Here is a 14,345-nt window from a genome sequence, read left to right as displayed (position 1 = left end):
ACAGAAGTTACCACGTGTTTAATCAGTGCAATTTATCACTTTGATGTTAGTCTGTCTGTTTCTGACGTCTGTCTCAAGCAGGCAGCATCTGTTTTTTTTAAAGAAAGATCATTCAATATAAGCTTTATCTGAATCAGGCATTTTACATTTGTCCTCTAGCATTTTCTCAAATATCTTTGAAAACTAACCAAACTGAAAGTGTTTGGGACTACAGGGACGCATTGCATCCTTTAGCCAACTAAATGTTGCTGATGCATCCAGGGCAACTATGCAAACAGTGTATATTCTAATTGCAGTATGTACCTAACAGGGTGATAACTCTGGACGAGAATATTAAGTCCAAACATAGGCTTCTGAGAAACACTGAAGCTTTCAAGTAAAATAAAATCAATGAAGGTACCCAAGGACACAAAAGATGACTTTATACTTTAAGTCCAGTCAAGTTATTGTAAAACATGTGCTTTCGGTGTCTTTTTGATCTTAAATTCTGAATCTTAAATATTTCAGCTATTAACAAAAGACATTTTTCCACTTCCTTTATTGATGGATCCTCCTTACTGATAATTAAGGGGCGTCCTAAACAGTTTTTCTCATTGACAATTTTCTAGCTCCTTCTTATATATCTAGTTTGTACATGCTTTATCGTTAGTTTGGATTTGTTGATTAAGATAAAAGCTGGATTACTGAGACAATAGTTTTTTTCCCAATCTAATAGATAATACATTGCCGCAGATTAACACTCACTGATGCCTTGGTTGAGTTCAGGGTCTCATTATGTTGGGAAAATATAGCTATGATCTGGCATTCTACTTTTTGCAGCCTTTTTTAACAACATGCCATATTATATATTCTATTATAAGATTTTATATATCATGGCAATGTAATACATCATTAAGTTTTACTTTATGTAGGCAAATGTGAGTATACTTTGATTACATGTGGATGAATGTGCAGTCATAAAGTGAAAATAGTGAGCATTTAAAATACCCTACATGCTGAACTGAAATTAGAAAGTTCTGTCACATTGTCAAAATACTTTGATAGAAATTAATCTGAACTGTTTATTTGGGTCCATACTCAACCTTGTATGATCAATGTGGATTTGAAGAGACCCTAATAATCAACAGAAATTGACCTTATTGCCTGCCCACTCACTGGTGCCACATGATTTAAAGGCCATCTCAATCCGGATTAAGCTCTTCATATTTAAGTGGCTTGATCCCTGTTTAAAAAGTCATGCAGATTTAGAGTCGAGGTCAATGTCCATGTTTATTAGGGGCAGGACATTCCACTGCTGAAATAGTATGCTTTGTTACTCCCTCGGTTATTTTTATTCTACTCAGCTAACATTGTGTTCCTATTATGTTTAACTGATATTTTATTCATAATCAATTAGCAGTAAATCATCTTTTAGTAATTCTCAAACTCTATTCATTTCTCTTTCTCTATGTTTGGCACATTGAAGTTATTGACCATATGAAGACTTTTCAGCCCATAACAACCTATGTTCTACACTTCACGCATTCATTCTGCTCCTCATAACTACAATTTTTCACTGAGAGTAGTCAAGATATATCATCAGTATTAAATTGATGGGATTTCCCCACACTAACCTGACCACCCTTCCAATTTTTCTTGTTATTTTATAGGTCACACCAGCACAATTTCTGTCAATGCATAATTATTACTTATATTATTTCTATAATATGAAATATTGTAGACAAATGCATTTTTTAATCCTTCAAACTCAGTTTAAATTGATTTGTTATAATACCTAGTCATTGTAGACAAATAATTCGAAGATTAATTCAGTCCCATTGTAATGTCCTGTTATGTGATCAGATTACATTTAACAACTAGACAGCACCATTTTGCAATTATACCTGAGAAAGTTTGACTGTTATTCTAAGCCTATCAACCTCCAACACAAATCCGTAATCAAAATCAATGAACTTTTGTATCATTCATTCTAGCGACTTCCTGGTTGAGTTATTCACAGTGAAACATCATTAATTTACTGTATGTGGTTGAATGATATTGATACATGAAAGTATGAATCATTATTGACAATTTGAACACAGGCAAAGCTCTATTTAACACATACCAATAAACACCTATTTGTACATAAATGTGATGATCTTCTGTGGTTTATAAACAAAAAAAATTATTCAAGACTAGGCAAGTATTTAATGTATCTTTTTCCATCATGTCCTTAAAATACCAACTGATACTTAAACCTGTAGTTAATATCTGGTCACTGCTTAAAAATGTCACAATTTGCTACAATTTACAGGTTACCTGCAGGCTACCGTCTATTCTTTCTGACCCTTAATCAAAGCTCTGTATTCTAGCTTCTGTGATTTATTATTTTTGTTTCCCTTATGTCCTAATGCTATCTTGCCAATTTCTGTTCCAACTTCAATCCCAATAATCCGCCTACCATTGCTCAGTTACTTCCAACTATTCTAACCAAAAATCCGTAACGGTTTGAGCAACCTCAGTAATTTTACCACCACAGATCTTTGCCACCACAGATATGTTAAATCCAATGAAATAATATAAATTTACAGTGAACTGCCTTGGTTTCACTTTATGATGAGTAATTCCACAATCATTTATAGCATGTTATAAAACCTATCTACTGAGCCATAAATACAGCATTAATATCTGGGGAGACTTTTTCCATGAATCTTATGGACAACATAGCAATGTTTATGGATTTATGTACAGTTCATTTCTTGCCTTTAAGAGCCAACCTCTCCCTCTGTTAGCACTTTTGCCTCCCCATTTAGTTAGCACTACCATGCCTAACACTCCAGTGAATGTTCTCAGTCCTGCCAGGTTGAGGTTATGCACTTTGGTGAGGCATAGACAACGTTCCAAATGGAGAAAGTTTTGGAAATCTGAAGCACAAAGGGACTTGGGATTCCTAGTTCATGAATCTTTAGAGGTTAACATGTAGGTTCACTTGTCCATTAGGAAAGCAAATGCAATGTTAGTATTCATTTTGAGACAGCTAGAATACAAGGGACCAGAGATTACTGCTAAGGCTGTATAAAGCTGTTGTCATTTGGAATATTGTGAGCAGTATTGGGCCCCATATCTCAGGAAAGATATGCTCTCCTTGGAGGGATCCAGAGGAGGTTTACAAGAATGATCCTGAGGATGAAGGGATTGTCATACGAGGAGTGGTTGGGACTCTAGGTCTGTACTCAATGGGCTTTACAAGGATGGGGGAACAGAGGCGGGAAGGTCTCATTGAAACTTAGCGAATACTGAGAGACCTGGTTAGAGTGGACATGGAGAAGATGTTTCCACTAATAGGAGAGAGTAGTACGTGAGAGCACAGCCTCAGAGTGGAGGGACATCTCTTTAAAACTGAGATGAAGAGAACTTTCTTCCATCAGAGGGCGATTAATCTATGAAACTCATTTTTGCATAGGGCAGTGAAGGTCAAGTTATTGAGTGTATTCAAGAACTTATCTATCTCTGTCTTAATTAGAAAGGGGATCAAATGGAGATGGCAGGAGAATGGGGTTGAGAAACATTATCAATCATGATTGAATGGTGGAGTAGACTTACCTAATGGCCTAATTCTGCTCCTTTCTCTTATGGTCTTTATAATCTCTGAATGTAATCTCCGAATGTGCTAGATTAGATGCATTTTTTTCCTTCTGATTGAACTTTATACCCCTTTATGTTAAAATTAATAATCATCATTGATTCATTAACTTATTCTCTTGCAGGACTTTGAATCTATGCCATACTAGATTTCAATTATCTTCCAGCAATCCTCAGGATTTTAAAAATGAGTTTTTTTTTGTCGCAGAATCATTGCTTCTTGACTTATCTTATTTTGACCAATGATGGTGTACTGTTCTGTAGACTTTGGTTTTATTAATTTCTTAATAAAAAGATGATTAAGTTTTCAGTGCAGCAGGATAACATCATTATAGGATTACGTTTGTGTCATACAATACCACTAATCTGTTAACCAAGCATTCTTATTCCATTAAATAGACTGAAAATAAAGTAAAATTCTAACTAGAACTAAATGCATAACTGAAATCAAATGAAAATATCTTTTAATATTTTTGTTTTAATATTCTTGGTCAATCATTACAATATCCCCTCCTCTTCCATAGAAATGTTAATGCTTTTTGTTTTTAATCTGTCACCAGTTATATGAAAATAACATGATATGAGAAATTTAATTTCATTTTTTGATATTCATTGCCCACACAACCCACAATATCTGCAATAATGAATCTATAAATTAATGGTTTACGTTTTCATGATACTCCTTCCTAACTATCTTTTTGACTGTCCTTGATTCCTTGTTTCTGACATGGCATATCTTGGACACATTGCTTTTGTGCAACTGTTGCTGACATTGACCTATATACAGATGGCTTCACAACCACTCTTTCCTCTGACCTTTTCCTTGACTACAAAGTGCAGTACAAAAAACAGCTAATATAGGAGAAATGAATAAGACCCCCCGAATGATCTTTCTCACTTTCTGAGCTGAGTGGGTACAACTGCCTTTTGGATTTATTTTTTTCTCTCAGTTTGCAAGATGCCATTATTTCACATTCACAGCAGCTAAAGCAGGAATTACCAGATCTAGGAATAAATCATGCACTTTATCTTTTCAATTGGGAAATAAAGGGAAGAATAAATGGTAGTTTGGAATATCCAACTAAATAAGCACCACATTTCTTGTAATTGCTAACCAATGGATAATGATGGATCTAACATGATTTAATGCATGCTTGATAGATAATCATTGTACCATATTTTAGGTGGGCATTGATTTTCTTCTTGCACTAAGACTATCTCCTAAGTTGTAGACTGTTGTTTGCAGTATTTGTTCTATGCAGCCTGCACTTTGTTATGCCTGACTCCAATTGCATTTTTTTTTCTGTCTTAATATTAAAAGTATTAATACATTTTGACCTGAGGAATTCAAATATATCTCGTATGTTATTCAGTAAAGGAGTCATTCAAAAAACAAAGAAAATATGAATTTTTTGACCTTCATTTTCAAACTGTTTAAACAAAGTCTGTTACTGTTCCTTTAAAAGAAAGGTCTAAGGACAAGCAATGAGTTTCAGCAGAATATTGAACTATGGGGCCAAATGCAGTTGATGCCATCCAAGCCTGCTGCCTTTGTTTGGATTACATTTCAATTTGGATACAAAGACTTGTAAATTTATTGTGACTCTTAAGCCTGATTTTGACCTGGCAGCACGGACATTGTACAGTACAAATATACTTAGCTAATCCAGTTTGCAGATGACCCCAAAATTGGAGTTGTAGTGGACATTGAAAAAGGTTACAATGGAATCTTAATCAGATGGACGAATGGGCCGAGAAGTGGCAGATGGAGTTTAATTTTAGATAAATGTGAGGTGCTGCATTTTCCAAAGGCAAATCAGGACAGGACGTGTAGACTTAATGATAAGGTCCTGGAGAGTGTTGCTGAACAAAGAAACCCTGGAGTGCAGGTTCATAGTTCCTTGAAAGTGGAGTCATAGATAGGATAGTGAAGAAGGTGTTTGGTATGCTTCCTTTTATTGGTCAAAGCATTGAATATAGGAGTTGGTAGGTCATATTGTGGCTGTCCAGGACTTTGGTTGGGCCACTTTTGGAATATTGTGTGCAATTCTGGTCTATGTGCTATAGGAAGGATGTTGTGAAACTTGAAAGGGTTCAAAAAAGATTTACAAGGATATTCCGGTGCTGGAAGGTTTGAGCTGTAAGGAGAGGTTGAATAGGTTGGGGCTGTTTTCCCTGGGGCATCAGAGGCTGAGTGGTAACCTTCATAGAGGTTTATGAAATCATGAGGGAGATGGATAGGGTTAATAGACAAGGTATTTTCCCTTGGGTGGGAGGGCATAGGTTTAGGGCGAGAAAGAAGGATTTAAAAGAGACTAATAGGCAACTTTTTCACGCAAAGGGTAGTGTGTGTATGGGATGAGCAGCCGGAGGAAGTGGTGGAGGCTGGTTTAATTACAATACTTAAAAGGCACCTGATTGGGTATATGAATAGGAAGGATTTGGAGGGATGTGGGCCAAGTGCTGGCAAATGGGACTAGATTAATTTAGGATATCTGGTCAGCATAGATGAATTGGAGTAAAGAGTCTGTTTCCTTGTTGTATATCTGTATGAGGGTAAAAATAAAGAATTCATCATAAGCCAGGGTGCTGTTAGTTTGTTGCAAGATTACTGGGCATTGATGAAAATTAACTTGGCACATATGATGTAGAAAGAAATTTCTACTGACATGGTTTCAGATTCGTGAGGTGTTATCTTAAATGGAACATAATTATGCTCTGACCATCTCTGTAAAAGAACCTACCAGTTTTATTGACCATGCAAGTAGAAAATGAAGCGTGTGTCTCCAGTAAAGATGCAACATGAACCTCTCCCTCCCAACCCCCAGACCATGAGCTAGCTATATTCCAGAAATAGGATATTCAGTCTTTTGGTGAGGGATCCTGCACCTTTGCACCAGAATAAATTAATACCACTGCAAGGGCAGTATAATGTTATCGAAAACCACCCAACCTAAACCGTAAATTACCTATTGCTTTATAAGATTGTCATCTCCTCGAATTTGATTTATTACAGAATATCAAACACGTGAAGAAAGAGGCGCCAGACTCCAAGTTGTACAGTCTGCCAACCGTCTCGTTAGACACCCTCAACAGGATCAACTCCACCCGTCTGCACATCACAGAAGAGGAGAAAAACTGCCCTACCAAGCCCGAGGCTGAGAAAGAGAGCGTTGGAAAAAAGGAAGAGCCGTCAACAAGGTCGCCTGAAAAAAGCAGTGTGGACCAGCTGGAATCACTTAGCGACTCTTTGTACGACAGTTTCTCATCGTGCGCCAGTCAAGCGTCTAATGAGGTGTAGGAGTCAAAGGTAGAATAGGCCGCTAAGCAGCAAGGTTCGAATGGTACCGTAGCGAAATGAATGGTGTCGCCGGTTTCAACTGAAGGCGGACAAGACATTCTTCGGACAGTGGAATACAGTTAGAAATAAAACTGGGAAACGCTGCATGAATGAATGAACTTACTGTTTTTTTTTAAAAGGAAGACAATTTTGCACTGTATAAATGTAATTGTTACTTTCTGTAAATTAGAAAATGTATCTGTAGCAATAAATGGCAAACAGTGGTGCAATTTTTCCTTTGGCTCACATGTTCAGCTGGACAGTCTGAGATCACAAGTTCGAGTTGATTTATTTTTCTACATCTGTGTTTGCGGTTTATTTGAATTGAATACCAATAGGAAGGCACTATTCGTACTTTTGGAAACGTTAAATGCGGCGTTTCTAATAGTGCGCATTATCTCTAAGCAGTTTTTTTTTAAGACAAAACTTATCAACTGCAATATTTGTACGTAGGAAATAGACGGACTCAGTCCAGAAGATGCATTTGTAACTCTCAGGTGACGACATTTTTGAAGAAAATGGATAACTATTTCCCACCGCCTACGTGGTTTTGTCCATTTTCCTGTTTTATTTTTCAAAGCCATGTCAGGGATATTTGTAACATAACTGTATTGTGTTCATTTTAAATGTTGTACTCCATTAAGAGCACGTCTCCCGGAACGAGTCAGCCGAACCGCTCTGATCATTTTCAACTTCCCCTTTTTAATCGTTTGAACAACTTGGTCCTAAATCCCAGCTGCAGTTGCTGTGGGGAAACCGTCTTCTTCACAAGAAGATCCCGCTGCTCCGACTGGAGCTTCCCGCCTTTGGAGATATCCCCACCCCACCTTGTTTATTTACTGTGAGGCTTGTGTTCATAGGTGTGGGGAAGGGACCACATTTCAAATGGTGTGTATTTTTTCTAGCTGTGAGATATTTATATCTACTTTTGTACATGGAATTGTAAAGTAGTATATTTGATATTTTCTAGCATACTGTACACAAGTTTTTGAATTGGAACGGCTGATATAAAGTGTACCAAGTGTAAAAAAAAATCGAATTCTGGCGGTACCAACAGTGTTACTTCAGTATCCGGTGCAATCTTAGATGTTTATATTAGAAATTGGTGTCAGATGTTCACGCAAGGAGATTGCCAGAACAAATAAAAACAATGTTTTTTTGCTTTCAAACTTGGAGCAAGTGTTTTTGTCATTATGTTATAAATCGTGCACCTTGGTTCGTTATTTACCGCTTTACTCCCAACAATACAATGGGGAGGGGTGGAATCCGTTCAGACTGGCAGGGGACAGCGAAGTCACGGTTTCCAATTTGAAATGGCCTTTGCTTCCAATGAGAGCAAAGTAAATGAACCGTGTTCCTCCAGGCTTTGGATGGTGAGCCGAGCGAATTGCTAAATCCCGTCCCCACTCTGCCTGCCTGCTACTGGAAGCCCTACTTCGGGATCGATGGTGTTGTTGCAAGCTTGCAGCCTACCTGCGGTTATTTAATAATAAAGCACACTAGCGCCGATTGTAGACATTGTCAGTGTACTTTTATTCAAAGCAGGGATTTGACCAGTGAGCCGTGATCGCAATAATGGGAAAAAAAAGGACGAATGCAAACGCTTTCAAGCGTACAGGTAATCAGCCAGCGTTTCCGATAAGCCGCTCTAATACTGTTACAGTAACGTCTCATTGGCGTTAACTGTTTGAAGTCTGTAATTGGAGCTCCGTCAGCCGGCTGCAGTTTCAGAGAGAACCTTTCGTTTCTACCTCATCTGTTCCAGGTTAATGGAGAATTCAGCAATCTTCAACTGGATTTACAACTGGCTCAGTGCCCCTGAAAAAAAGAACCGCTGCCACAACATTCACTGGTCATTCTATCAAACTCACAAGAAATTGTTTGGGAAGGAAGAAAACAGGTATATTCCCCAACCCGTTCACTTGTTTCATTTATATTCAGGAACCTCCTTTCTCCTCTATGCCGACCCCCGTTTTCCTTAAGTCTTACAATATGCATGCATTCTCGCCCAATCAATACTTCGCGTCGTTCGCTTCTCCTTTCCCTGTCCCTCGGTTGTTTCTCACGCCTGCATTTCTTAGTTTTAACGTCTCAGTAAGTCTCTGTCTTCGCCCCTCCTCCCGCTGTGCAAATGTTAACGATGGATCTCTCCGAATGCCAAGTGAGAGATGACTGCTGTCACGTGGTGGGACTATTTGAATCCTCTGTCCGTTCCCAGTCCAGTCTCTCCTTCTCAAACTCACTTTCCTCAGGCTCCCAGCCGAGGGACCACTCTGCAGATATGGCTGGATCAAGGAAGCTCGCTTAAGACCCGCAATTGCTCGTTCACCCCTCCCTAATCTCGTCATTGTTCTGTACAGTGGCGGAACAGAATGGAGCTCTTCATTTACACAACTTTCTGCGGATTTTTAGCGTCCACAGGTAAGCTGACGACTCGCATTCCTTGCAACAAAGTCTATTTCACAGGATTCCGAAATTGTCCCCAAAACCAAACCAAAAGTGGCATGCATATCCTCTCCTGCGAGTTCCCCTGTTTGGTCCAACCAATTGCCAACAGTTTTTTTTAAATCAATGTCATTTCAGGCTTTTGTAGTTTATTAAGAATAAGTCAATATGTATGATCTGTTGGAGCGCTGGCAAGTTAATTAGTAACAATAAAAGTTAATAAGTACCATAAGTGAATCAGGAACGAATGATCAACGCTTGTATACAATCTTAGACTTAGAATTGGGTCCGTGATGAATCTGAGAATTTATTGCACTTATTTCACTCTGTACACCTTCACTGTCATCTCAAAGGCGAAGTCTTTAGATAAATAAACAGCTGAAATCTCGACTTTGCACAGTCGATCAATCCACACCATATCCATGTTAACTTTTCCAGGGCTCGGCTTTCAAATCCAGTGTTACCAATGTGAAGAATTCCGATTAAACGATGATTGTTCGTCCCCGGAGTTTATAGCAAACTGTACAGTCAACGTGCAAGACATGTGTCTGAAAGAAGTCATTGTCAAAAGTGACGGTAAGGAACCATTCCTGAGATCCATTGCGTTGGAGGATATTAATTCAAGTCCATGAGTTTTAATTTACCTCCGGCTGCGACGACTTTTGGCCACTGGCTGTAAACATAAATAAAAATGGATTATTTTGACACTGTAACCTTGTAATTAGAATTTCTTCCTCTCGACTAGATACAATAAACATCCCTAATTTAATTTTTATAGACCAGCCAATTTCTGCCCGAAGTGAAATATAGCCTCCATCAAGTGGTGGTGTTGGGATTCTTCTGAATGTAGGTCTCCGCTCATTGCAAAATAACTAAAATAAATCGTAGCAACATATAACGTGGTTTATCGATCTAGCTACCCATTCAATGTTTCTTCTGTTTCTCCTTGTCTGATGTTCCTCTGTATGGGAAAGAGATTAAATCTGGCACTGGCATGATTACACCAGGAAGAAAATAATCGCAAATTGAATTGTAAGATTTAAACTGTGCATGGATGTACAGGATAAACTGTGCACTCTTAAAACTTCAAGAAATCACTTTCCACTTCCAGGCTAATTTGGGTAAAGACCCATGCACCAAACCAGGTTGAAGTGAGTAAATTGTGAATTTTGCATTGAAAGTCTTTCAAAAGTTTGAATTCTGTTCAGATTGAAAACAATTGAGACTTTTTTGATTAAAATGTATGATATTTGAGAAAGAGGAAGTGACATTAAATTGATGAGGTCATGCCAAGCCATTGGCATACATTTTCAAAACTGTGAAAATGCTGAGCCAATTTCAAAGTTAGGAAAAGTCATAATTCATCAGATTCAGTCCTAGCTTGTCTACAATGATTATGTGACCACTTTTAGGATCTGCTAAAAACAAAACCTCTTTAATGTATATTAAAATACACTTATGGCTGACAAATATTATAGGGAGAATTGTAGGGGAAATATAAAGATTAGGATGGATTGTTTGAAGCCATGAATGACTTATATAGTGGAATGTATTTAAGATGCAACAATTACGTTGTGACTGATGTTTCTCACACGATAATTTATATTTTTTTGTGACATTACACTCATACAAATGATAATATGAGGAATGAAAAAAGTTAAATTTGTTCTGGTGCACAACAATCTTCATGTCTAAACCTTCCTTGAAATTTATGAAGTCATATCGCCATACAGCTGGAGATCTTTCACTCTAAGCTACTCATTGAAAAACAGAACAAAAGACGTTGCAGACACAATGTCCCCCAAAAGCTTCAGATATGCTTTGAAATACTGCAAATCCATTTTTTTCATAATCCCTGTCCTGAGAACAGGTGTTCACTAAGACTTCACTTTAATGTGGATTTGTTTCAATGGGTAACCTCCCATGACCATGGTATTGCAAAATTTATAAGAACTACCTCGCTATAGAATTTCACTGCAGCAATCACATGAAAATTATTTCTTGCTGACCTGCAATATTGATATCATAAAGAAATATTAATGCTTTCAACCAATAGCGTATTGCTCTGTCTGAGACTCTGAAAAAGCTCATATAAATAGGTGGCACTGACATTTTCTACAGCAACAATTAAAGCAATTATGCATTCCATGCGTGTGTATGGTAATTACATGTAATATGTGAAGGTCAGACATTCTTGGTAAACTATTTTGCTTTAGCACTTCTGACTGTGATGCTTAAATATATATGTAGAGATACATTTGTGGAATTGGGTGCACTACTGAATTCAATACTGTAATTAAACTTTATGGTTAACTTGGCATTTTATGAACTGAAATTTCACCATCATAACACATGATTTAATGAGAGACTTTTGGATATATTGCAGTTGAGCAATTCAATAGCAGGTATTCATCCTTCTCCATTTGGGAGATTTTCCCAACATTAAGTGAGAAGTCAGAGGGTGGATATATCCTTATCAAATATGAAAACAATGGTAGGGTAGTAAGATGAGTTTTGGATTGATTAGCAGAACCAACATAGGAGCAAAAGATAAGAGCTTCTATGTCGTAGACTCAAGAGTTTTGTGAGAAATTGGATTCTATACAGTGCTTTACTCGTACATAATTGTGAGGGACTGTTACGTAATGTCTGAAAATGTTTATTTGTCTTCTCTGGGGTGTGAATGTACTGAATTTACAAGAGCAGGAGGCATCCCATTCTCATAGCTGATAAGGATGACCAAGCAAAGACCTCAATTTTAATTTCCCTCTCTACTTAATTTTGCTAAGGATAAATTCCAAGACATCAAGGATGAGGACATGTATAGTATTATTGCAAATCTGGGATCTCCAGCAAAAACAAGCACCAGAGAAGTTAATAGGAGAAGGCTGTTGCACCTCTGTTTCAATGATCAATGGGATTGTGACTAACCTGAACACCAATTCTACCTCCCTGTCTCAGTTTCAATCCTTAATACCTTTGGAAGGCAGAAATCTATCAGTTTGAGCTAGAATCTTTTGCTTTTTGTGTTGGAGAGTTTTACACTTCTTTTGTCTGAAGAAATATTTCTTGCCTGGCCATCTGAATATCCTAGCCATAAGATTAGAGTCATGTTTGTTTGTTCCATACTTTCCCGGCAGTGTTAAACTATTTTCTCTACTGTTTGAATTCCTTTTAAAATAAATCTTAATCAAATTCTCCCTTAAACTTTGTATTTCAGGAAAACCATGCACAGATTCTGTCATTTCTCCTCAGAACTGAATGTCAGAATACTGGTAATGTTTTGGTTAGCCTGTGCTGCATTCATTCCTAAGCCAACATATCCTTTCAATGTGCAAAGTTCAGTGCCCAAGTATTGTTTAATCAGTGTTTTGTATTTATGTATCAAAACTTTATAAATTTTAACTCTCTATAATACTATATTTTTGATCACATTTATATCCTTTAGATTTTCATGGTCAGTGTTAATGGACTTCTAAATCTATCCGAACCATCACTATCCCTAGATTTTTGCCATTTAAAAAGTAATCCTTTTTGATCACCTCATAACTATCTCTGTTGAAATCCAACTGCCATTCTTTTGACTACTAATTTAATTTATCCATTTGTTTTCAGTTTGATGATCCTGCCTCCATTGCATACTATATCACTTATGATTGTGCCATTGGCAAACTTCGACAGAAGACCATAAGGTATAGGGACAGAATTAGGCCTTTTAACCCATCAAGTTTGGTCCTCCATTTGATCATGACTGATAAGGCACTCTGTTATGTTCTCTAAGTCATGAATATTTATAATGAATAATTTGAGGACCCCATAGCACAAATTCTTGTAGGGCCTTACTAATCATCTTCCTAATTGGTTCCAAATCTTTTTTTTATATTTGTTTTTGACTGTCTAACCATTTCAATCATTTGCATTCACTTCACTTAATTTTTGGTTTTAACGAATAGAAACTTACATGAAATCTTATTGAATGCCTTCAGGAAGTCCATATACACTATATTCATAAATACTCTCCAGTCGACTGCTTGCGTTGGTCCAAGACCTATATTTTGCAACCCTGTAATTTCTCTCTGATGAGCTCAAATCTTTCAAAGTGAGCAGTCACTTTATTTGACTAAATTTTACCAAAAGAAATTGCTAAGTGTCCATTTCGGGGTATTTTAAGGAGGCTTTGTCTCTGTGAGATTTAGCAATTTCTTTCAAACAATTTTCCACTGCTGACCTCTTAATAAATAAATTCCAACTGACACAATACAGCAGTGCTTCACAGGAGGTTCCACAGCACTGATGATGTCATCGGGAAAGGGGGACAAAATGTCAGCAAACCAAATTTCCAGCTCGGCGAGCATACCCACAACAACTGCAACTGGTACCTGAGCTACAAATCTTTACACAGACCTTGAAAATGCAACTCTTACCCTTTTATGTGCACATCCACTGCAGATGTACTCATCGCTGCCAAGACCCTCCAGGATTTGTGCCATCAGCATGATATTTAAAGCCCCAGGTGCACAAGGTCAATCGTTACCATTACAGCCACAGAGCCTTTCACAATATCTGTCGTGAAAGAGAAACAAAAAAGAAAAGTTTCTGAAGGCATATAGGTGTCATTTCATTGCAAATTGAATCTCACATTTATAACTTTATATTTACACTATCATCTGTCTGATCAACTGTCATAATAACTGCTGCTACAAGTATGAAGCTATATGGACTACCTGTCCTAAATACCAACCCATGTCAGAACCCTGGTTAAAGGAATACTATTCTTCCCTAAATGTTTGATATAGCATAAGATTTTGTTACTGTTCAATGTGGGATCATCACATGTTAGAAAGCCTTCAAACACTGGGAAAGTTTCTGGAGAAGGTACTGAGGGATAAAGTCTATTTATATTTGGAAAAGAATGGGCTTATCAGTGATAGGCACATGG

The 14,345-nt window shown here is 37.4% G+C and overlaps 2 protein-coding genes across 8 annotated transcripts in view; both read left to right on the top strand.

The window, feature by feature from the left end:
- nckap5l (NCK-associated protein 5-like) overlaps positions 1 to 8,136 on the top strand; it is a 643,060-nt gene extending 634,924 nt beyond the window's left edge. For all 7 annotated transcript variants that reach the window (XM_087989196.1, XM_043694058.2, XM_043694062.2 and 4 more), the window contains one exon: positions 6,638 to 8,136. In XM_087989196.1, coding sequence (XP_087845322.1) covers positions 6,638 to 6,922 — 285 coding nt within the window. In that variant the 3' untranslated portion in view covers positions 6,923 to 8,136. The remainder of the gene's footprint in view (positions 1 to 6,637) is intronic.
- A 315-nt stretch (positions 8,137 to 8,451) lies between these two features.
- Positions 8,452 to 14,345, top strand: part of LOC122551935 (ly6/PLAUR domain-containing protein 1) — a 52,763-nt gene continuing 46,869 nt past the window's right edge. The window contains exons 1-3 of the mRNA XM_043694507.2: positions 8,452 to 8,861; positions 9,214 to 9,382; positions 9,845 to 9,982. Coding sequence (XP_043550442.1) covers positions 9,334 to 9,382; positions 9,845 to 9,982 — 187 coding nt within the window. The 5' untranslated portion in view covers positions 8,452 to 8,861; positions 9,214 to 9,333. The remainder of the gene's footprint in view (positions 8,862 to 9,213; positions 9,383 to 9,844; positions 9,983 to 14,345) is intronic.

Source organism: Chiloscyllium plagiosum, unplaced genomic scaffold (assembly GCF_037043375.1).
Source record: "Chiloscyllium plagiosum isolate Xiang-an unplaced genomic scaffold, Cpla_swu_hap1 HiC_scaffold_7, whole genome shotgun sequence".
Lineage (NCBI taxonomy): Eukaryota > Metazoa > Chordata > Chondrichthyes > Orectolobiformes > Hemiscylliidae > Chiloscyllium > Chiloscyllium plagiosum.
The sequence above is the reverse complement of the archived record's forward strand: the minus strand, read 5'-3'. Positions and strand labels throughout refer to the sequence as shown.